At 50.4% G+C, this 22,140-nt stretch overlaps 1 protein-coding gene across 1 annotated transcript; it reads left to right on the top strand.

Annotated features, from left to right (window-relative positions):
• Window positions 1–10,201: 10,201 nt before the first annotated feature.
• On the top strand, window positions 10,202–18,059 carry AREG (amphiregulin). Its single transcript, XM_041459626.1, has 6 exons — window positions 10,202–10,341; window positions 10,627–10,803; window positions 13,369–13,552; window positions 14,003–14,161; window positions 15,660–15,762; window positions 16,684–18,059. Exons 1-5 carry the CDS (start codon window positions 10,299–10,301, stop codon window positions 15,745–15,747), a joined length of 651 nt encoding a protein of 216 aa, XP_041315560.1. The 5' UTR covers window positions 10,202–10,298; the 3' UTR covers window positions 15,748–15,762; window positions 16,684–18,059.
• Window positions 18,060–22,140: the final 4,081 nt, after the last annotated feature.

The raw sequence follows: 22,140 nt of genomic DNA, 5'->3' as shown, positions 1-22,140 counted from the left end.
GATCAGGGTGTGAGTGCTCACAGCAGCATAAGCCACCCACCGCCTCATCTCTTCTCGAGGGACGAACACTTCCAGTGCCTGCGCCGTGCCCGGGCACCAAAGGTGGATCTGCCGCCTGCGCGGTGTCTCTGGCTGCCCGAGCGTTTCTCGGTGCAGCTGCAGCTGCCCTGGCAGTGCAGCCAGCTCCAGAGCCGAGCCTGCTGCCTCCAAAGGCTGTGCCCTCGCGTGCCTGGCCGGCTTGGGCAATCCCCGCAGCGGCTTTCCTCGGAGTGCGTCAGCCGCGGAGCTCAGGAAGCCTCGGTGACTGTCCCGGTTACATCACAGAGGCGGAGGACGTTTGGACAACTGGTCCTCGTCCCCGCTGAGGCAAGCCTCGGATTGCACAGCGCATCTGGCACTTCATCCCGGGGCTGCTCGTGAGAAGGGCAGGGATGGAGCTCAGGGAGGAGAGAGGAGCTTAAGTGGGCTGGAAAGACTCAGAGGTCATGTACTCATCGCATATCTGACCTGGGTCACTGGCAGTCATCCTTTGTGTCTGCGCTGAAGAAAGGATGGGTGGATAGACCAATGAACGGATGGAAGAAGGGAAGAAAGGATGGACGTAAGGAAGGATAGATGGAAGGTGTTTCATCAGTGAATATAGAACTTCAGTCTTGCACAAATAGACATCATTATTTTAATAAAGCCAGTGCCAAACCTAAATTACCCCAACACTCCCATGATATAATCCCATCCTATATGATTAAAAGATTTCCCAGCAAACTCGGAGATTAAGAAAACTGATCAAAAAATATTGAGAAATCTCTGTGCCCTACCCTGATGGATGCCAGTCTGATCCTTCTGACCCAGTCACCAGAGGGCTTCAGCCTCTTGATAGGAAAATACAGCTGGAATTTAGGAGATGAGATACAGTAGTGAACAGACACAATTTGGACAATTTGGAACCACCGTTTGTCCATGGACATTTGTTCCCAGTGGTCCTGGGACAGTGGCTCTTTCTGGTTTGGTTTGTTTGGCTGGTTATTGATGCCTTTCATTATAATGGGAAGCTGGGAAAGTTGGAAAAGCCACATGAAGAGGAAGAGAAGTCAGTTCAGCCACCTCTCCCAGAGCTGCTGTCATTTGTGCAGTACAGGGAAATGGAGGTTAATTTTGGGAGAGAAAACTGGCTAATGAGAGTGGATATCCATCTGGATCCACACAACAACAACAGGGGAATAAGCCTTCAGGTCACTGCTGAGGGGGGGACGATGCAAACCTGACTGAGGAGTTGTAATAAGAGGACAGAAAATCAGAGAACGGAGTTTCAGTGAGAGCAAGAAAGGCTGGTGAGGGTTTTGGCAGCAAAAATTAGGCAGAAGCCAAGTCTGGAGGAAACGGGACTCATATGATTAAAAGATTTCCCAGCAAACTCGGAGATTAAGAAAACTGATCAAAAAATATTGAGAAATCTCTGTGCCCTACCCTGATGGATGCCAGTCTGATCCTTCTGACCCAGTCACCAGAGGGCTTCAGCCTCTTGATAGGAAAATACAGCTGGAATTTAGGAGATGAGATACAGTAGTGAACAGACACAATTTGGACAATTTGGAACCACCGTTTGTCCATGGACATTTGTTCCCAGTGGTCCTGGGACAGTGGCTCTTTCTGGTTTGGTTTGTTTGGCTGGTTATTGATGCCTTTCATTATAATGGGAAGCTGGGAAAGTTGGAAAAGCCACATGAAGAGGAAGAGAAGTCAGTTCAGCCACCTCTCCCAGAGCTGCTGTCATTTGTGCAGTACAGGGAAATGGAGGTTAATTTTGGGAGAGAAAACTGGCTAATGAGAGTGGGAGACCACACTTTTCTTAGTTACTACTTGCAGCCTTATTATATAATATTGGTATGTGCTGAAATGTTATTGATATCTGAGGAAGTAAAAGAGAATTCCCCTTCAAATCCCCAAGTGAAATCAGTGAGTGCTTAACATGTTTTTGGCATAATGCCCTGTTTTGGGTTAGAAATGGAAGGTGGAAAACCAGACTTCTCAAAGGGGAAGATGCATGGCCTTGGTCAGTCCCAGTCTTAAAAGCAGTTTCTTTGGAAGGTTGTAACCTGAACTTGGAGCGATTAATCACTAATGCAAGACTCAGTTTCCTGACATTTATTGCAAATTTTCCTATCTTTGCAAACCAAAGGTGAGCATCAGCTGTCTCAGGGCTGTGCAGCCACCGAGAGCATTTGTCAGCCTCATCCCTCGCTTCTGCAGGAGCCCTGAGCTCAACCTGCCTTTGGCAGAGGCTGGAAGCCATGCCAAGCTCTGTGACGGATTTTATTCACCCTACAGCCGCCCTTCCTGCAAATTCATCACCTTCCAAACGAGCTGCTCAGGCTCACGGTCTGAGAAAGCAGGAGTCACCGTGCCCTCCCAGGGTTTTGGCAGTGAGCTCAGCCCCGACGCACGGAGCCCACCGATGGACACCCGGCGCTCATCTGGCACTCCGGGAAAATGCGCTTTGCGTCTCTCCTGGCATGGGCTTCACACCCGGCTCAGAGGCGGCCGTGCCGTGTTCTCCCCTCTCTGAGGCTTTGCCTGCCTGTCTCCTTTGCAGGTTTCTGTCTCCGGCACAGCGTGGAGTGACCACTGGCAGCAGCAGGGCTCAGGGGCTGGGGAGAGGCTGCCTTGGCGCCCCGCTTGCCGCGCCGGTCTGGCAGTGCCACGGGGCACGGCAAAGTCAGGTGGGTACAGCCCACAGGCACAGTCCATCGGGCTGGAAAACCTCCGGGAGCCAGGACTGGGCTCTGGGGAAGGGCTGCAGGGACCAGAGCGACTCCCCCAGGGCTGTGGGCACAGGCACGCTGGGAGAATAAGGAGCCTGTGCTCAGCAGTGGGGCCGGGACAGAGCCAGCGTGAAAATCCCTTTGTGGTGGCATTTTAAGGGTGAGCACAAGGCCACTTTTTGCAGGCCAAGAGGGCCCCAGCAGCCTCAGCTCTCCTCCTCTCAGTTTCTTCCAAACCAGTGTTTACTTCCACTGTGGCTTCATGTGCAATGCCTAACACCTACAAAATGAAGAATTTGGCATTCTCAGGGGTCAGGATACTTGAAATGTGATTCTTATATTGTCACTGTAGGACCATTTTTGAATTTTCATACAGTCTTATGCATTTTTTTTCAGTTCAGCTCCTTTTAAGTGTTTTTGATTTTATTTGCCACCACTCTGCTACTGCGAGGGAAAAATGGCTGGCTGGCTGCAATGCTTATTTCATGCATGTTAAGATAAAATGTCTTTAAATCCTAAAATAATTTAACTGTAGTCAAACCACCATGGAATTTTCTTCCTCTTTTCACACAGAAACACGTCAGTCCCGGGCAACTTAGGCTCTCAGCCCTGCTCTTGCCACCTCCAGGTTTCTCCCTCCCTGCTGAAGCAGAGCTCTGCTCCTGCTGAAACATCCTGGGTGAAGCCTACAAGGAGAGGAGCCGTGCAGAGGCTGGTACAGTGGTGATGCTGAGAGGCATTTTAGGAGTGGTGAGAGCTCATGCCAGCAAAGCACAGCTCTGAGAGTGGGATATGTGAGTGCACCTCAAAGCAGAGACTGGGCTTTGCTCCAGAGGGGCACAATGTGCCTCTCCACAGGGCGGACCCAAACATGCCAGGATGGCATCGTGGCGTGCCAGTGGAACCTGGGTCCTGTCCAAGGCCTTCAAGAACAGGGTTTTTCCTACGTGAAGGCAAACCCACCTATAGGAGGGAATGAGCCTGTGCCTAGGAAACCTCCTTGGCAGCGTGAGTGTGCAATCTTTATGCAAATGAGCCCTTACTCACGAGGTGTCTCAGCAGCCCTGTCCTGGGAACACGCTGGCCCCACACTGCCGGGACACGTGTGACAGGCGAGGGGGGCACCAGGTGACACCCGGGGAAGGGGGGACACCTGAGCTGCTCAGGTTCCACTGACGGAGGGAAGCAGCTTCCAAAGCCCTCACTGACCCTGTGCTCAGCTGCCAGGACTGACTGATTCCAGCTGCACCTTCCTAGTTTGCCAAGTTTCATGCCCCTCTGCTGGCACCCTGGCACGGTTCGAGGCAGATGGAGTCACGAGGGCACAGCCCTGGCAGTCAAAGGCAGGCACCACCAGCAAACAATGGGATTTCCAAGGGAGCATAACTAACATGCCTGTGAAATGGAGTGTTCTCCTGAGCTTCTTTGCTTGCTCATGGCCTGTGAAAAAACCAAAATCCAGAGTGATCTACGTAATCGTTGTTGTGCGTAGGAAGCCTGGGCTTTGTGCTAGGGAAAAAACTTAGCTATGGCAAAGGTGAGAGGAAAGGAGTTGCTAATTGCTGTAGGCTTCTCCTGTGATTCATTCTTTCTCCACATACCAAATGACTCCAAATAGGTGAAGAAAATTCTCCACCTGATGCACCTGATGGGAAGGCACTAGGAGGATCTCAAAGCAAAAAAAAACTAAGACAGAAGCTGCACTTCCAGGAGAAAATTCCCAAACAATCCTCACTTGTCCTTTATTTCTCTGCTGCTCTGGACACAACTGGAAATAATGTGCAATACAGGGGGGAAACATCACAGTCTCCGTCCTTAGGTGAGGCTGCATTCCCCAAAACAGGCAGTACTCTATAATTTGCTCACAGGGTCTGTGCTCTCAAATGAGCTGTGATGGACATCTCCCAGGTGACTTCGTAGCCCAGGGTGAGGAAAGGGACATATCAAACTCAGTCAGAATCCCTGCTGCAGCCCTCATCAGCACCAACATGCTCGAGGTCAGCCAGACTTCCATGGCCAAGAGCCTGAAAGGTAGGCTCAGACTGTTGCCACTCCATCCATGCCACCATGCAGTGGCAGTTTTTTTTGGGGGAGGCTTCTCTTAATTTAAGGAATTCTGCTCTGGCTCTTTTCCAGCTCAGTCTCTAAGACACTAGGGCTAAAACACCTCTATTTTCCAAAGTATAGGCATCATTTTTCCAGCAGCTGCCCTGGGATTGAGCTGGGAGATCTCCAAACTTAATGAACAGTAGTCACACAGCTTCTGCTACCTTGAGCACGCTCCACACTTTAACATTTTTTTTTCTCTTCTCCTTAGAATGAGGACCCCTTGAGCCCTTGCAGAATGACCCAGTGGCTCCATACACCTTTGGGAGGTGATGAGCTGGGTGCTCTGCTCTGCCAGGCACTGTTCTGGGCTGCAATGTGGACATGTTAGAGAGATGACCGGATGATTCTGCTCATCTAACAATGATGTGGTAAGCTGAATATGTAAAATAATGTGCCTTGCAGGTGAAGCACTGTCATTCTGAAGGTAAAGGACTACGGTAATGTTGCCAGGGAAATAAGTGTCAGGCACTGGCTGCAACAGCTGAGCCTTTGTGTCCTTAGAGATTCCTATCTAAAGCACCTTCTCCCTTCTCAGCAGGGTGGCTTTGCACTGGGGTACCACTGGGGAGCCTGGCTTGGGCTGCACGTGGGGATAGCCACGAGCCTGCCCTCTTCAGAGAGTCCTGGGAGAGCTTCCGGTGAATTGCCTCAGGGAAATAGAAGAAAGGGCAGCAATTTTCAGTGCAGCATGGCAGGACGTGGTATTTTAGAGAAGAAGGTTGCTAGCTGAGGGGCAGCTCCCCATTCTAGTGTAAATCCAGTATTGCCTCACCCACGTCCTGGCTTCAGGCCCTTAAAATTACTGCTGGGGTCAGGATGTGCCCCCGAGCATTTGCAGGTTGAGCCATTGCACAAAAACGAGTGGGTGAGTGCTGGAGGATGTGTCTGCTCAGAGGAGAGCTGTTCAGTGCACGCTGTGTGAAAAGCAGAGCAGCTGAAGCCCAGGACAGCGTGCTAACAGCAGGCAACTTCCCGAGAGTGTTCCTAGCAGGATGGCTGTCCTGGGCAGGCCTGCAGCACCTTACCCCATCCCTGAGGCTAAACCACGCCGGGTATGTCCTGCTGAACTCTGCCTAGTGCCAGTGAGAGGCAGCCACTGGAGCCACAGCATGGCACAGGGCGTGTGGCAATGATCAGGCCGTGTTCCCCACTGCCTGCCTTTCAGGCAGGCCTGTGGAAAGCAAGTGTAAAGCCCCACTGCTGTCACTTGGTAGCATCACACTCCTTAGCACTGCTGTGTGTTTTGTCAGATTAAGCAGGGATGCTCTGGGTCCCTGCAGTTGATGTTGTCTGAGAAGGTACTCCTTAGATTTTCAGGAGGGGCTGATTTTTCGTTTGTGTTGATATAAGTGACAGAAATTGCACAAAATCTTGTCATCACAGGGCCAGCAGATTTTGTTCTTTTTGGTTTTTTCTCCTTGGACATGCTCCAAAAGACATGCTCAAATGTGGAGCGATGGAAAACACAGAGCACTGGGCAGACTTTCCTGGGAGAACAGTGCATAAATTCTTACCTTTCTGGACATGTTTTGCTCAGGAGACCCCTGCTTCAGTCAAGTCTCCAGGAAAGGAGTGGAGCACAGGGAGAAGTCATGGAAAATGATTCTTTGCTGAGGGTTTTCTCAGCAGGGAGGCACAGCCACCTCAACGCCTGCATGTCTCAGAGGCCAACAAACTCCACCAATATCCAGAGAGGCAATATCCAGGCCTTTCCCTTCCTTCCTCCCCAACACCCTGGCTATGCACTCGCATGCTCTTTATTACAGCAATCTCGATTTACATCAGCAGGAACCAGAGTCACACATGCCTCACTTCAAAGCTCCCTCCCTGCCTGTGAGGGAGCTGCTGATAGCAGCAGATAGTTGTGTCTGCAGCTTGCAAGTGAAGTGAAAGTCTGGTGAGCTGCCCAGACAGACACCACTCCGGATTGAGTCATTACCCTTTTCCACCTGTTCTCAGCTGGATGCATGAGAAAGGATAACTCATGTTCAAACACCAGGTCAGCTCTGGCCGCCCCTGCAAAATAAACATCTGATGTCAGTGAAGAACATTAATGGGATGGTGTGTCAGGTACTTCCTTTCCCTTCACGCATTTCTCGGGGGTTTTATCAAAAGTAAAGAGAGTGAATAAGATCCCAGCAGGCACTCAGACTCTCCTGGAAGCAATGATGTCCTAGTGCGCTGCGGCAGCTGCTCCTCCACAAGTCCATGTGTGCCCCGGATCATCACGGCACAGCTGGGAAGTGGCGGCTGTGTGCTGGCCACCCCCTGTTCCACAAACAAGGACAGGGATCCGAGGGACAGAGATATCACCGGCGTCACCTGCGCTGCGTGCTGCCAGGTGCTGTCTGAGCCCAGTCTGTGCTGAAGGTTTTCAAAATGATGGTCGAGGCCCAGGGAGGACTAGCCAGGCTCCTGAGCCCATCTCGTCTCACTTCACTGCCAGCCCGTGGAAAACCAGGTCAGGCTCAGGGCAGGTGCCAAGCAGGCAGCCCCCTGCACAGGTTCCCTGCTCCTGTGTAAGCTGCACCCATTTTGGGGGTGCTCAGCAGCCTTTGGGGCAGCTCCCTGTCCCCTGGGACCGACCTGATGGAACAGCCAGAGCAAGGACTCTCTGAGCAGCAGCTCCAGCCCGGGTGTGCTGCCAGAAAACCCCGGGTGCTGCCGGGAGCGAGCGGTGGCTCAGTAGGTGGCACTCTGCATCCACAGGGAACCAGCACCTTCCCGAAGGAGAGCTCTGCCCTTGCAGCCCCAGCAACTCACAACTCACCCCCAGGCCCCGCTGCAGTGGGGCAGCCCAGGGGGCTGAGATTTGCAGCTCCCCTCAAGGCTTCTCCTCCTTGCACCACCTCCTTGCCTGGGGATACCCTCTGGAAGTTCATCCTGGGGACAGAACTCAAATGTCCTTCCAGCCCTGGAAGAGGGCAGTGGCCAAGCTTGGTGCCTTTTCCCTCACAGCACACAGAAGAGCTGCGGCTTGTGGCAGATGCCACCCAGAATGTCCTGAAATGTGTGGCCTCTGGAGGGTGTTCTCTCCAAGAAACAGCCAAGCAGGGCTTGGCCAGGAGGCTGCTGTTTGGGAAGAGCTCCCCTGATGTCCCATCAGAACCTCTCCGTGCATAACTGGGTACCCATCACCATCTTGCTGCACTTTCTGGACTCTGAGGTGTTGTGCTGGTTTGTACCAGGCTGCCCCTTCTTCTTCAAGATCACAGGGAGGACTAGCAGGAGAAAGCTGATGAAAGGACAAATTCAAATCATGGCAAGCCAAATTCCTCTCTGCTGGCAGTCAGTGAGATGAAGCTATCAGCTGGAGACTGGAGAAGAGAGGGAACACGGTGAGTCAGCAGCTGGATATGCCGTGTTTGGTCTCTAAACAGTGCAGGTAACACGGGCAATTGCACTTGGGACATGTAACCTTTCCCCCATTATGCCTCTTCCAATTGCTCAGCAGTAAGCTGTGGTGCCTGGCTGAGGAAGCCAGCCTTGAGCACAGCAGGAGGGAGGAAGAGAGGGGAATTCCTGGCTGACAAACCTTGCTTTGGCCATTCTCAAATCACCAACCCCATGTTTCAGCAGAAGACACCCCAAACCTCAAAGTCTCTGCCTCTGGAGGAACTCCCCTCACATGCAAATGATCTCTGTGAACTCCAGGCACTGAGACTTAGGGAGGTCTTGCAGGAAGGGAACTGCAGTCCAAGGGGGAAAGGAGGAGCCCTGTGAAGCCCCTGGCTGTCCCCCAAATAGCCCAGGAGCTGCTTGATGACTGCCCCCAGAGCTCTCTGACCTGGGGTTGCAGTGATGAGCAGGACTTGCCTTTTCTCTGCTGTGCCTCTGAGGACAGGCAGCGAAGGGCAAACACGACAAAACCCCCAGAAGTGAAGCTGTCAGCTCGTGCCAGCTGTTTGAGACAGTTTCAATTGCACCATGCACAGAAGGGCTGTCGAAGGCTTGCTGGAGCTGTCTGTGTCAGCTCAGCATCTCAGTGACTGATTCAGCATCTTCTTTTCCAGACCACTTGGGCATTGCCTCTCGGGATTGGCATGACCTGGCAAAGGCACCGGGAGCCACATATCGTGTGTGCCCGTGGAAGAAGGGAGAAGGTTCAACGACCGAAGCACTTGGATCCCTGCCATCTCGAGCAAAGGCTCCATAGCTTCCTTCCTGAGCCGTGAGTAACGTTCTGTCTGTCCTCTCTCAGTTAAAAGGCTCAGATCCTCCTTTCCCAGGGCAGCATTGCCACTCGCTGCCCTCGCAGCCTGCTGTGCCGTGGGACCGGAGCAGGTGGGTACCAGTCCCTTCATCCTCGACCCCCTGGGCTTACTCTGGGTTCCCATGCTAGGCCAGCACGTTACAAGCTGCTGTCCCAGTTCTTCTCCCCTCGAAGCAGCAGTTCCCTCTACAAGTACCTGAAAGGAGGTTGTAGTGGTGTGGAGCACCCGGTCTCTCCTGCTGTGCCTGCAGTGAGAGTACTAGAGGAAACGGCCTTAAGAGGAGACAAGGGACACTCAGATTCGATACTAGAACAGTATTTTTTCACTGTTTGGGTGCTCAGGCACTGGAATAGGTTTCCCAGGGAGGCGGTGGACTCACCATCCCTGGCGGTGTTCAAGAAGCGTCTGTACGTGGCGCTGGGGGATGCGTTCAGTGGTTTGGGGGTTACAGGGCTGCGCTGATGGCTGGGCTGGGTGGTCTTACAGGTCTCTCCCAGCCTTGGTGGCTCTGGGAATCTTCAGCAGGTGCCACCGCAGCCCGAGAGGTGGCCGTGGGGAGGTGCCCTGCCGGGAGCTCTGCCGGGGCAGCCGTGACTCGCAGTGGCCCCGAGGAGCACATTTGTCCCTGCCGGTGCGTGCCGCCGCTTGCTCAGCCCTTCCTTACTCCGCTCCGCGCAGGGAGACGCAGCCAGCGAGGAGAGGAGGGGCTGGTGACCGGGTTTATCTCTGGAAAACACTCCTCCGGGAGATGCGGGGAGAAGAGCAAGGAGGAGCAGCCGGCCGACAGACAGGTGTGCCCGCAATAACCCGGCGCGCTCCCGGCTCCGTGACTCGCCCAGGGAAGCTGTGGCTGCCCGATCCCTGGAGTTATTCCAGGCCAGCCTTGTCGGAGCAACCTGGTCTAGTAGAAGAGGGTGGAATGAGGCGGTATTCAATGTCCCTTGCAACAGAAAAAAAAAAAAAAACCCCATCGGGAGATTGAGTGCTGTTGTGACTCCGGGATTCCGTCATTCTGGGATTCCACGATCCCGCCCCGCTCCGCCCCTCTTGACGTCGCTCCGAGTCGCCGCCCCCAGCGCCCGCCGCCCATAAAAGTGGACGGTGGCGGCGCGCCGTTCCTCATGGAGCGCTGCCGCCGGCACCTGTTGTGCTACGGCGACTCCTTTTGCCCCGTTCCCTCTGTGTGTCTGTGTCGCCACCCGCCCCGGTTCGGACGATGCGGGCCGTGCTGCTGATGGCCGCTCAGGCCGTGCTGGCAGGTGAGGGACGCGACGGGACGGGACGGGACGGGGGACATCGGGACTCGGCGGAGCCCGAGCTCGCGCCTGAGGGGGAATTGCGCCTGAGGCGGGCTCGCGCCTGAGGGGGGGCAGCCGGCGCGCGGCCGTAGGCGGGAAAGCGCTGAGGCGGCTGAGGGGACCCTGAGGCGAGTGAGGGACACTGAGGCGGCTGGGGGGACCCTGAGGCGAGTGAGGGACTCCGCGCTCGGCGGCGACCCCCTCTGCCCACCCCGGCTGACGGCGCCGTTTCCCGTCCCCTCAAAGCGAGCCGTGCGGCCGCCGGGTCCTCGCCCAACGCCACGGAGCCGCAGCGGCACGAGGAGCGGGAGCCCGGGAGCCGTGAGGGCGAGCCCGTGCCGGGTCCTGACTACGAGGAGGATGAGGAGGAGTACGAGGAGGCGCCGCCCGTCCACCAGTACATCGTGGACGACTTGATCCGAGGTGAGGCGGCGGCGCCGGGGCTGGGATCTCGCAACTTGCGAGTCCCGACTTAACGCCTTTTCTTTCTTGTAAACGCTGCTGTGCTTGGCTCGTCGATTTTGGAGCAAAAACGTGCTTGTGCTTGAAGCTGCTGCTTTAGAAATAGCTGCTAGGGGTGGAAACCCAGCGTGAGTGTGCCGAGGGTGTGTGGGAGCTGCAGGCCAGCCGGTAGCTTGCTGTGCATAGCTTTATTTCCTGATAAACCTCACGGGAGGGCTGTGGTCAGGTGGCGACCACCTGCTCAGTGTAGAAGCATCAGTGGTGATTTAGGTGCTGTTTGGCCCTAAAAGGTTTGTTTTACATCTAGCTGTCTGTTTTGCTGCAAGAGTTTTTCTGGGTGATTTCTGATGGTGGCTTATTTGGGTTGGAGTCAAGTCAACTTGGGAAAATTTACTTGGGAAAGCAGACACTTAAATCCCTTAAGTGGCCACAGGAAAGTTTGTTGAGCATCTTTAGGCCAATGCTACACTGTCAATAGCTGTTGTGTGTATTTATCGTAATTTGCCCGCTTGCTGAGCTGTGAGGAGATCTGAGCAGCCTGCCTTACTGTGGGAACGGGAGCATTTTGGTTCTGGGCTGAGCGTAGTTGCAGTACAAGCCAGGTATCTACAAGCGATTTGAACCTCAGTAGGTGTGAGTAGGCTGGTCCTGTTGCCTCCAGGGTGGATCTGACTACTGATTTTCCTGCAGGGGCACCCTGAGACTTGAATGTGACTAAAGGACCTCTTAAATTAAGTGGGACCGCGCTCTGTGTGGTCACTTGAGGGAACTGGTGGACTTCTGCTGAAGTTCCCTGTGAAGATCTCTGGGGGAAACACGCCTGTCGGTGTTGTCGAGCAGTTTAGCCTGTCAAACTACTGGCTTGGTGACTGAAGTGCTGTCTTAACTGCACAGAAACCAGACCTGTTACCTAAGGTGGTTGGTTTGTAGACAGGCTCTTCTGCTTGGCACGGGGTTTATCTGTGGATAAAGCTGTTGTGATTCAGCTGTGGATGGCTTTCCTGGCCGCGCAGCCTGCAGACAGGGACACAGAGATCGAGCTGACAAGCTGAGCCTGGGAGAGGGAGGAAGGGAAGCGGCCTCAGTTATGAAAGCGCGAAGTTAAAGATCAAGTCAGACGGGACAGAACAGGGGCCTTTGACTGTCAGCAGCGAGCTCACACTTCCAGGCACAGGAAACCTTGCTGCAGGAACTGTGTGCTTCGTTTGCATATTAATATAGCTCATACGGTTTTAATCAGACTTCTGGTTGCTGAAGGCATTTTTGCTTTTAAGTAACTTCAAGCCAGGCTTGTTGCTCTGGAAGTGAAAATCATCAGCTGTCTAGACAACAGTGAGCTACACCTTGTTTCTTTGAATGGGCGCTCAGCACCAGAAATACAGGGTTAGGAAGTAGTTAGATCCAGTTGTGCCCTATTGTGGTGATTACCTGTATGCATAGAGCTGTGGGTAAAATGTTAATCACCCAGAAATGACTTTCATTAGGTCTTCAGAGCACAAGAGCAAACTGGAGCTTGTTGTAAGTAGCTCTGCAGTTTCCTAGGGCCTGTTTAAATCCCTGGGTAACTGTTACTCCTGGGCAGCAGTGTGGCACTTCCCAGGTTTAGGGGTAGCAGTGCAGGGTTTTTGCTGCACCAAGTTAGTCCAAACTAGTGCTGTTGAGCTTGGATTGGTGCAAGGGGCAGCTCTGGAGCTTCTGACCCTCAGTCAGCAGCTGGTTTGTTCTCCTCAGCGAAAGGAACGCGATTGCCCTTGCTTAAATCCGAGGGCTACTAAGTCACCAGGATTTTAAACCACACTCTTCTAGAGGTTTGTCTTAATTGGGATAATGAGGGGCAGCAGTAAGCGGCAGAATAAATAGTCTGACTGTTGCGGGCTCCTGCATCTCCTTCCCCGCGCTCGGCATCTCTCACAAAGTAGGAGAACTGGAAAGGAACTCTCTCCTTCTGAAGACAGCACTGCAGGTTGTTTAGGAGAAACAAGTATGCCAACCGGGATAGCAAGCTGCTTTGCCTCGGCAAGTGCCCAGGACTATCTAGCAAGTTACAGTGCCTTTCATCACTGATGCAAATGGAGAGTTTAGAGACACGGAGCTATTAGCCTTGTACCTGAGCCCATGTAACACTAGAGGATGGCTTGGCTCAGCATGAACTCCCTCTTCTTTACAGGCCTTTGCTTGAAACTGTGCTGTTGCTCTCAAGTGTCTTATGCTGTGAAATGCTGAGGTCCTGCATGTCTGCTGCTCTTCATCTTTGCTGGCTCTTGGCTCATCTGCTTGTACTGCCTCTGGTGTGCATGGCACAGGACTGAAGCCTAGCAGAGTTGTGCTTCAATGAGCTGCTGAGCTTGCTGCCTTTGTGCTGGGCGTGAGATGCCCAGCAGCATTCTCACTTGCATCCTGTGCTTCCTGGTCACAGATTCTCCTGCGGTGATGGTCCTCCTGGTTCTCATCTAATTCTTCAATTCAGTGTTCTCAGAATTGTGCTTTCTAGCACTTCTATACCAAGTCATCGTGTCCTTTTTTCAGTTGAACCTGTGGTTAAACCCAAGCCAGCAAAGAGGGGGGGAGAGAAGAGTGCTGGCAAATCAAGAAGGAAGAAAAACAGAGGGAAAAACAAGAAGAAAGGGACTCCCTGTGAAATGGAATACAAAAACTTTTGCATCCATGGAGAATGCATATACCTAGAACATCTCCAGATGGTGACCTGCAAGTAAGTTGCTTGTAGATTGTGATTTAGGTGTCATTGCCATGAGCCAGTGGCATATGAGGGCTCAGAGGAAAAATCAGTGTCAACTTGGTATAGATCCATCTCCTGCCATATTTTGACTGAGAATCTTTCTGCCATGTAAATTAAGTGATGATGGAATCTGAGATGCATAACAAGCCACTGAACTCATCAGTTGGTCATAAACTCAAAGCAAAAGAATGAAAAGGCGTGTCTTTCTGGAGCATCACACCCAAACTAATCTCGACTTGTTGAAATGCTGACAAACCTTGTGCTAGAGCAGTGACTGCATTTCATGAACCTGCTCTGAAGCGAGCACCTTGAGCTTCATGGGAAACTCGGAAGATGTCTAAGTCAGGTCTGAGTATGTGTGGGTGTCCTTGGCTCCAGACAGCACAAGTGCTGATAAGAACTTGTGTTAATATTTACTTGCAGGTGTCATCAGGATTTTTTTGGTGAGCGCTGTGGTGAACAGTTCATGAAGACTCAAAGGAAGAATGATGTGGCAGACTACTCAAAGACTGTGCTGGTAGTGGTAGCTGTGCTGCTCTCAAGCGTCAGCTTCATTACTGTACTTATCATTGTGATAGTGCAGTAAGTATTATGCTCTTTGGTGTCTCACTTCTTTAAGCATGAGCGGGGCCTGTGCCCAATAACCCCAGAATGTGCATGGCTCATCTGAATTACCTTTGTGAAAAGCAGCTGCAAAGGATGAGCTCTTATCCCAGCTTGGATATGTCTGAAGGGTAGAAGCAAGGTCCGTGACCCTTATATTGTCAGCCAAGAGCCTTTCTGCCCTTGCTGCAGCCAGGGTAGTTAGAGTGCTGCAGAACAAGAGCAGGAAGCCCAGGATGAGCATTAATGCTGACACAGAGCTGCCTTCTCTAATCCTGGTGGGAAACCTGCAAGCAGGGGTGTGATAGCCTCATGCATGGCTATTAGCCAACAGCTGCACGCACAGGTGGAGGGCAGGAAATGGTGCTCTGGAGTCCATTTGTTAGTGGATGTTGCTGGGCCTAAATGCCTACGCTTGGAGGGGAGGCAAATGCTGGTGGTCCCAAATTCTGCTTGCTGTTAATAGCAGGGGAACACTATTTCAGCTGAACTAGCTCCTGTAGTTCAGTGTGGTGGGTTGTCAGTCTCGAGTCCTGGTGAGAATAAACTCAAAGAGCTTTTCTGGGTATGTGTTTCAAACCGTATAACAAATTGAATATTGATGCAGTCCTGCAGTTGTGTCACTGCAGCTCCAGCACAGTAGGGCTTGGGATAGTATAGTAACTCTGAGGTTCAGTCTAATTTTAGATCTTGATGAAGCACATCATCTGAATTGGGTACGTGCTGTACCTTTTCCTGCAATTCAGGAAACAAGGTACACTTTGTCATTTCAGTGTTGCTTCATATTTAACTCTGAACTTGAAGAATGCTGGGATGAACGCTTGTTCTCTGAACACTGCCTCATTCCTTGCTGCTAGGAGAGATAACCAGTTCTGTAGTGCTCTAAGAGCAAATGATTGTTGGTAGTTTATGAAGTGCATTTGCTTGATGTTCTGAACTCTCACAATGTGGGTGCGTGCTAATCCATACCCCCATCCAGAGAAGCTGCTTGGAATAGTCACTAAAAAACACTGGAAACTGGGAGGAAATCCGGGGCTTCCTTATTATGTATTCAAGGGATGGGGACTAGATTTGAGGCCTGCAGGGCTCTGCTGTGGAGAGAAGGAGGACAGTGTGGCCTCTGCAGCTAGAAGCTAAAACCCCTAGGAAATCTGTCACCCAGAAAGTCTCTGGTGCTTTGCTCAGTCCCAGCAATAACCTCTCTTCATCTTGCTCCCTAGTCTGGTTTAAGCCAACAAACTCTGTCTCTGTGAGGCACAAGTGTTGACATCTAGTTCAGGGGTTCCTTGATTTTATCCACGGATACTGCTTGATGCTGAATGCTTAAAAACTGTCTTGCTTGAATCTCCCCGGTGCCAAGGAGTTGCTTGAGGATTCAAAGAACATGAGTCTAAATGCGGCAAAGGATGGGGAAGCTGGTGACAACCGGATGTGCCTCAGGGTTCAAAATGATCTCTAACGTGCCATAATTCCACAGGGTCAGGAAAAAGTGTCCTCGGTATGACGAGAAAGAAGAAAGGAAAAAACTCCGACAAGAAAACAGAAATGGCCATGTTGGTGTGTAAATGGGGAGAAAGCAGGTATGAATGCTGACTTGAAACACCTTTCAGTCCTTCCAGGCTGTATGGGAATTGCATGCTTGTTTTGCAAAGCTAGTGTTTGCTTTTCATGCTCCAAGTGTCTTGAAACACATAGGTTACATGTGAGCAGCTGGCTTGGGTTTCTGGTTTCTCAAAACTGCCTTGAGTTGTACAAGTTGTTCAACAGCTCTTAAATTCCTGGCTGTGTTAAAGACCAAGTGAGGATGGGAAGCAGTGCTGAGATAAGCGGAGCTATGAAGAGAAAGTCCTGAATATCTGGACAGAGGCAGATGTAGTGCAGGAAACAGTGGTAGACTTCAGTCGTGGAAGATGGTGCTGCAGCATCATCACCTCGTAGAAGAAAAGTACTGAGCATTTTCATATCTTTGCTGCAAGGAGAGTTTCAGGAAGTTTCTGGTGCTCAGAAGCTGTGGACCAAAAGGAAGCTGCGAGTTGTGTGAGCACCACAGATAGCCTCTCAGTCAAGTTTCATACTGTCACAGCAGCTGAGGCCCAAAGCTCCTTGGCATATGTGGATTGCTTCTGGGAGTCATCTAGTGGATTTTACTGGGCAGGCAAGTTGGTCTTCTCTGAGGCCAGGCGTAAGTAACAGCAGACTCAAGGACCATTATTGGAAAGGAGTTATACTACAAGCTGAGGAGGAAGATGGTCCTGAAAAATTCCAGCAGACCTGTGCAGTTTTGCTTTGCCACATGTCAGCTATAGATATTTTCTAGCTTTGTCCAGTGACAACTGGAGGGTTTTGCTTAAAGCTTACTTGAAGCTGAAGAGTGTCTGGCAGTGTCCTCAGGTGTGTGCACGTCCTTAATCCGCCTGCCTTGCTCAGTGGTTTGCCGTGGTGCTAGCACAGGGTGCTTGTGTCTCGGACGGTGATTAATGTGCCTGGTCTGCCCGTTACAGAGCAATTCTGAAGTGGCCATTGCCAAACTGCGGGGTACCTCTGGCTACCTGACACATCCACCTGGACACTGTGGGCTGGAGCTGTTGCCACTAAGCCCTGATTCATCAAGAGAGAGGCTGCTGCAAGGAGATGTCAACAGGCCACTTGCTGCTGAATCACTTGCTGAGGAGACCAGTTATCACTGCATCTTGGCACAACGATGTGGAAGGAGCTGGCTCGTTGGGGGACAGTACCTGTTGTCAACACCTGCTGGAGACTACTGCTACTGAGCCTTCTCTCTCTCTGCTAGAGCTCCAGTCTCAGCTGTTGTGCGGATGGACTTTATTCTCTTAGAAAGTCTCCTGTGGCAGCTCTAACTCCAAGGGGGAGAACGTGTTGCTGCTTTCAGGACTGGATGGAGGGGAGGAAATTCCCTTCCTTCGCTCTGCAAAAGCGAGAAAGAGGTTGGGATGGCTTCTCTCCTTAGATCCCAGTGGATGAAAAACCTAATTCTGTTGTCACTGTGCTCCCTGTCCATATTGGCTTCCAAGAGCTTCGTCTGTAGATGGAGCTTGCAGGGCGTTGGTGACAGATCTTTGTCAGCCACACCTGGCTTCTGTTTCTGTGTGTGTGGAAGTAATCTGTGGAGTTCTGTGTGACATATGGTGAGTGGAGCTATCCATTTCTTTGTGTGGAGTTCTGTGGGACATGTGGTGTGAGTGGAGCTATCCATTTCTGTGTGTGGAGTTCTGTGGGACATGTGGTGTGAGTGGAGCTATCCATTTCTGTGTGTGGAGTTCTGTGGGACATGTGGTGTGAGTGGAGCTATCCATTTGCGTGTGTGCTAGCCCGAGTTAAAATTAGTCTCCTCAGGATGCTGAGACAGTGGATGCAAGACCTGAAGCTTTGCATCTAAAGGCCAAGATCCGTGCTCCAGCCAACTGATAAGGCTGGACCCATCTCTTCTAAACACAAAGCTACTTCTGTTAAACAGACACTTGTTGCTGCTGCTTTAAGCAGTGCTTAAATATAAAAGGCTTCCCATCAGTTTAACTTGACTAAGAACCTGTTCCTTTGAAGAATTTAATTCAGGCACTGATGCTTTGCAGGCAGTGGTCTCTTGTGCTCTGACTTCAGGGGTGAAGGACTCATCTTACCTCAGTCTCTTCTGACCCAGGTGTCCTTGTTTTCTTAACTGTCCATGCAGTCTTGAGCAGGGCGTATTATTTGAGTTCAGCTTCTTCTTGGAAGAGTGATTGTGTTCTGTCTAAACAGGGCAGAATTCTTTTGCTAGCAGAAAAAACCCATTAATTGTCAAGTTGTATCTGTAAATGTGTAAATATTTATTACTGTATTTAATATTTAAATTTTCCATAACAAACTTATTTATTTTATGATTAAACTTTTTACATAACCTAATCATGTAAGATTTTTTTCTTGCTCTCAGGCGTACATGTAAACACCTGAAATTAGAGCTTGGTTTCTCCTCAAAGCAAGAATTTCAACACTTGGGAACACTGCTGTGAAGAACTGCAGCCGTGTGTCAGGCATGGGCTTGGTGCTCTTACAAGAGTGCAAACTGTTTGTAAACAAAATGTACAAATGCAAGTACCTGTTTGGGTAAGAAATCCATTTCATTCAGCTACGAGGGATCTTCTGGTTCCTGAATTAGGGCGAGGCTAAGTCAGCCGTCTCACTGGCAGCGAAACTTCAAACTGAGGTTTGAGCAGATGTAGCCCTTTGCGCTTGAGTCAAGAGTTGGAATATTGAATGGCAAGAGCCTTTCATCTCTCTGCAGTCGGAGAATTTGGACAGCAGCTTGAAACCTGGTCTTAAATAAATGAGGAAAAGCAGCATAGCCTCAGGCCAGTTACTCCCTAAGCAGAAAGGGAGCCTTGGTCTCCACTGTACGCTTGAAATTTCTTTTCTTCCTTGGTATTTATTAGTCCGACTGTGTATTAATGTTCCCATCTAAGCACTTGTAGCAGTGAGCTGGGTTCCAAGTTCAGAGTTGCCTGAAAAAAACCCCAAAGTTTCAAGGAGGAGAATGTGGCTTTATACGGTTAAAAAGAAGGGGATGGAGAAGATGGTTTGGGGCCCTTTTTTCATAAGCATCTTCAAGAGCTGTTGATGGCTGGGACTTAACTTGAAGCAGAGCTGATGAAAAACCCCAGCCCATCAGTTTTAATTAGGATGCAGGTTGTGTATCCAGTGTAGGACTAGAGCTCAGTCCTGCCTGGAGTTGCTGAGATGCCTTGGCCTCCTGAGCTCGCCAGGGAGTTCTCAGGCTCTGAGAGCTGCCTGTATGGTATGTACCTGAGGTACAGGTAAGGTATTGCAACACCTCTTGGGAAGATTGCAAGACTTCATTCCAGGGAACTTGTTTCATTACCAAGGTAAACAGCATTTCTCCAAGTGGCTTTTCCACAGACATTTGCTATTAGAGCTCTGGCAAGAAAAGCTGTTTCTGTCAATCCTGCCAAGATATTTTTGCTTTGGAGTAAACAAGCTTGATCTCAGTGGTAACCAAGCCATGGCCTAGTGAGACTGGAGATGGATTATTACTCCCTTTTAAGAGCCATTGGACTCTTTTTCCAGAAACTTTTGTCTCTCTAGTCTGCCTTCTGGGGAAAGTAACAAGGTTTTTACTTGTTAAGCTAAAGCAACGCTAGTGTGGGAAGCAGAACTGTTCTCCCTCTTTCCTTCCCAGCTTCTAAGCCTGACAGGAGTGAAGCTACCCCTGTAAATTGTAGATGCTCTCTGTTGTGTACTTTTAATACCCTGATTACTGAGTGGGCAGTAAAGTATTTCCTGAAATAAGGAGTTGGGAACAGGAGAGGCAACAGCGGAGGGCAGACTTCATGGAAGACTTCGTCCTCTCTAAGGATTTAGGTTAGAGCCAGGATTTCTGAGAGGTTGTGCAGCCAGCAGCTCTACTGCAGAGTTCTTTGTGCTTTGCTCCTGGTCAGTCACATGCAGCACTGCTGCAGCTCTTGCTAGCAGAGCTTTGCTGTGCCTGAGTGATGGTGCTGTCTCCTGCAGGGCAGGAAGCTGCCAGTGTTCCCTGTGGTGGCTTGTTGAGCACTCGGGACTGTTTTCTGTGTTTGGGAAACTAAGTGCAGGGAACTGAGGGCAAATCTCCCTGTCCATGAATGGCATTGGTAATTCTAAGTCCAGAACCGATGTATGTAAGAAAGTAAAAATTCCCTTCGTTATGCTTTAATCAATTACAAGTTCTGGCAAGCAGTCATGTGTTTTTTCTGCTGTGGCCCTGGCTAATAACAGCCTGCTCCAAGCTTCTGAACAGAAGTGTGATGCACAAGCACCATCTAGACCTACAGTGTCCAGTGGGTTGGTTGCTTAAAAGAACCCACAATGGATGGGTGGAGCTGTGTGTCTGGAAGTCTCCTGCTGTCCAAGGATGCTGTGCTTGTGTGACAAGACAATCTGATTTGCTGCAAGGCAAGGGCAAAGATAATTTTTACTGTTGATCCTGCACAGCCAGGTCGGCTCTTCAGGATGTACATCATCTGGCTGTTGACATTCTCCCCTCACCACGGAGTTACCTTGGTTTCACTGAGCATGCCTGGATTCCTGGTCACACATCTTCTGAGTTATGCCTCCAGATTTTTCTTGGCCTTCCACTGACAATGCTACTTTGAGAGGAGTGCATCTGCGTCCTCCTCACTTGATGCTACTTCGGGTAGGACCTGAGGGAGGAGCCTGATGTGCTTGCACAATTTTCTGCACACAGGGCTGATTTGGCAAGGTATTTTTGATATCCAGATCAGTATCCAGGGATAATGTGATGGTCATGCCTTCTTGCACAATTCCTTCATCTTTCCTGAACATTTTGTTCTCTGTGACTATTGTAGAAAGAACGATAGCTCATCACAGTGTTATCTATTGTGCATTTAATGGAGTTTTTGAGTGTTTGCAGTTGTCTGTGACCAGGGAGCTTCCCGTCTGCTTCTGGACTTGGCTTCCCTCCTCCTGCCCACCTCCCAGTATGCCCCTTTTCCCTCAGAGCAGTAGCAGATGTTAGTCTGAATTTAAGAATTTTCCTTGGTAAATTCACATGTACGTGGACCTCTGTAAAGGCGTTTGTACTGTCAGTGATCCCAGGTGGCTGTGCAGTGGTTGGCTTCACCCGCATTTGAGTTTGTTTGATGCCATTTCCAAAAACTGATGTAGAGGTTTGAGCCCTTAAAAGACTTGGGGTGTTTTTGTAGGAATATACTTACTAGCACTACTGATACTTCAGTAAACTCCCTGAGCAAGCACGCCTGAAAGCAAGGCTGTGAACTGGGACAGATGCTCGTCTGTCTTTGGAGGGGGTTTCTTGATGTGCTAGCAGTATGTTCTGCTTCAGAGAACAGTGCTGCACTCAGCCTGCTCTTGAGGCATTCTTGGATAGGGAGCCATGGCTGCGTGTCCTTGGTGACTGCTGAATGCATGCTCCTTGCATGGGCAAGGAGCAAGGGCTGCTTTTTGCTGTCACTCTTGGACTCTGTTCACGTGGGACAGATCAGTGGACAGAAGGCTCAGACAGTCCTTCAAACCGAGCTTCCTTCTCGTTTTGTGAGTAAAGATGTGCATACCTATCGTTCCTCTGCTGGTTACACCTTTCTGAGCCGGTAATCCTCGCTTGCTGCAGGTCTGGCTTTGTCCGTGACTCGGGAGTCGCTCAGCTGAGACAGCTACGCCTGTGAGTGTCAGAGGGAAACAGCTATTGTTTGCTTTCTCTAAGGGCCCACAGCCAAGGAAGCAGGATTTGTGCTTTCTTCAGCCACAGAAGACCTCGTAGCACGTTCTAAGTCCAAAGTAGAGAAATTATTTCAAAATGCATTTTCCTAGTAAGGACTATCAGTGCATCTTTTTTGAGAAAGAACCAGTTTTCATTTATAAGCTTTTTGTGTCATTAAGATATGTCTTTTTGCATATGGTTCAGAAAAATAGCTAATTCTCAGCTCAGCATTTGTTTTTACTGAAGTAATGCAGTCTGTTCTCTTTGCATATTGGGACAAAAAGCAAGGCTAAATAGTCTGGGAGTCTGATCTAATCCAGCATTTCCAATATGTCTTAACCTAGATGTGATCCCCTCATTCCAACACCATGCACCCAAAGTCAGAGAACACTGTCATCACTTCTGCCTTGGGGTTCCTGCCTTTTGATGCTTTGTTCCAGATCTTGGAAAATAGTTTCCTTCTTTGGGTGTGTTTTTTTCCTTACACTGCTGCAGTGAATTTGTTTGTGGGCATCAGACGCCAGTTGGAGGCTGGATTGGTTCATGGGTGGTGCTGGAAACCTGCTGTTCTTCCAGAGGATAAAAAAGTGCTGCTGATGTTGTGCCATTAGTTACATTATTTTTGCTTAGGAAAGGAAACATTTTCAGCAGGTAACCAGTTAAAAAAAAAAAAAAGGGGAAACAGAAATTACTTATAAGAGTTTCAAGTGAGGAATATATTTTAAAATGT

The sequence above is a fragment of the Pyrgilauda ruficollis genome, unplaced genomic scaffold, assembly GCF_017590135.1.
Source record: "Pyrgilauda ruficollis isolate IOZ18807 unplaced genomic scaffold, ASM1759013v1 scaffold139, whole genome shotgun sequence".
NCBI lineage: Eukaryota > Metazoa > Chordata > Aves > Passeriformes > Passeridae > Pyrgilauda > Pyrgilauda ruficollis.
This window is presented reverse-complemented; position numbering and strand designations above follow the sequence as displayed.

Coding starts and splice junctions, on each gene's coding strand:
- AREG (XM_041459626.1), top strand. CDS start 10,299: ATGCGGGCCGTGCTGCTGATGGCCGCTCAGGCCGTGCTGGCAG. Junction 13,553..14,002: donor CTCCAGATGGTGACCTGCAA/GTAAGTTGCTTG, acceptor ATTTACTTGCAG/GTGTCATCAGGATTTTTTTG. Junction 14,162..15,659: donor CTTATCATTGTGATAGTGCA/GTAAGTATTATG, acceptor ATAATTCCACAG/GGTCAGGAAAAAGTGTCCTC.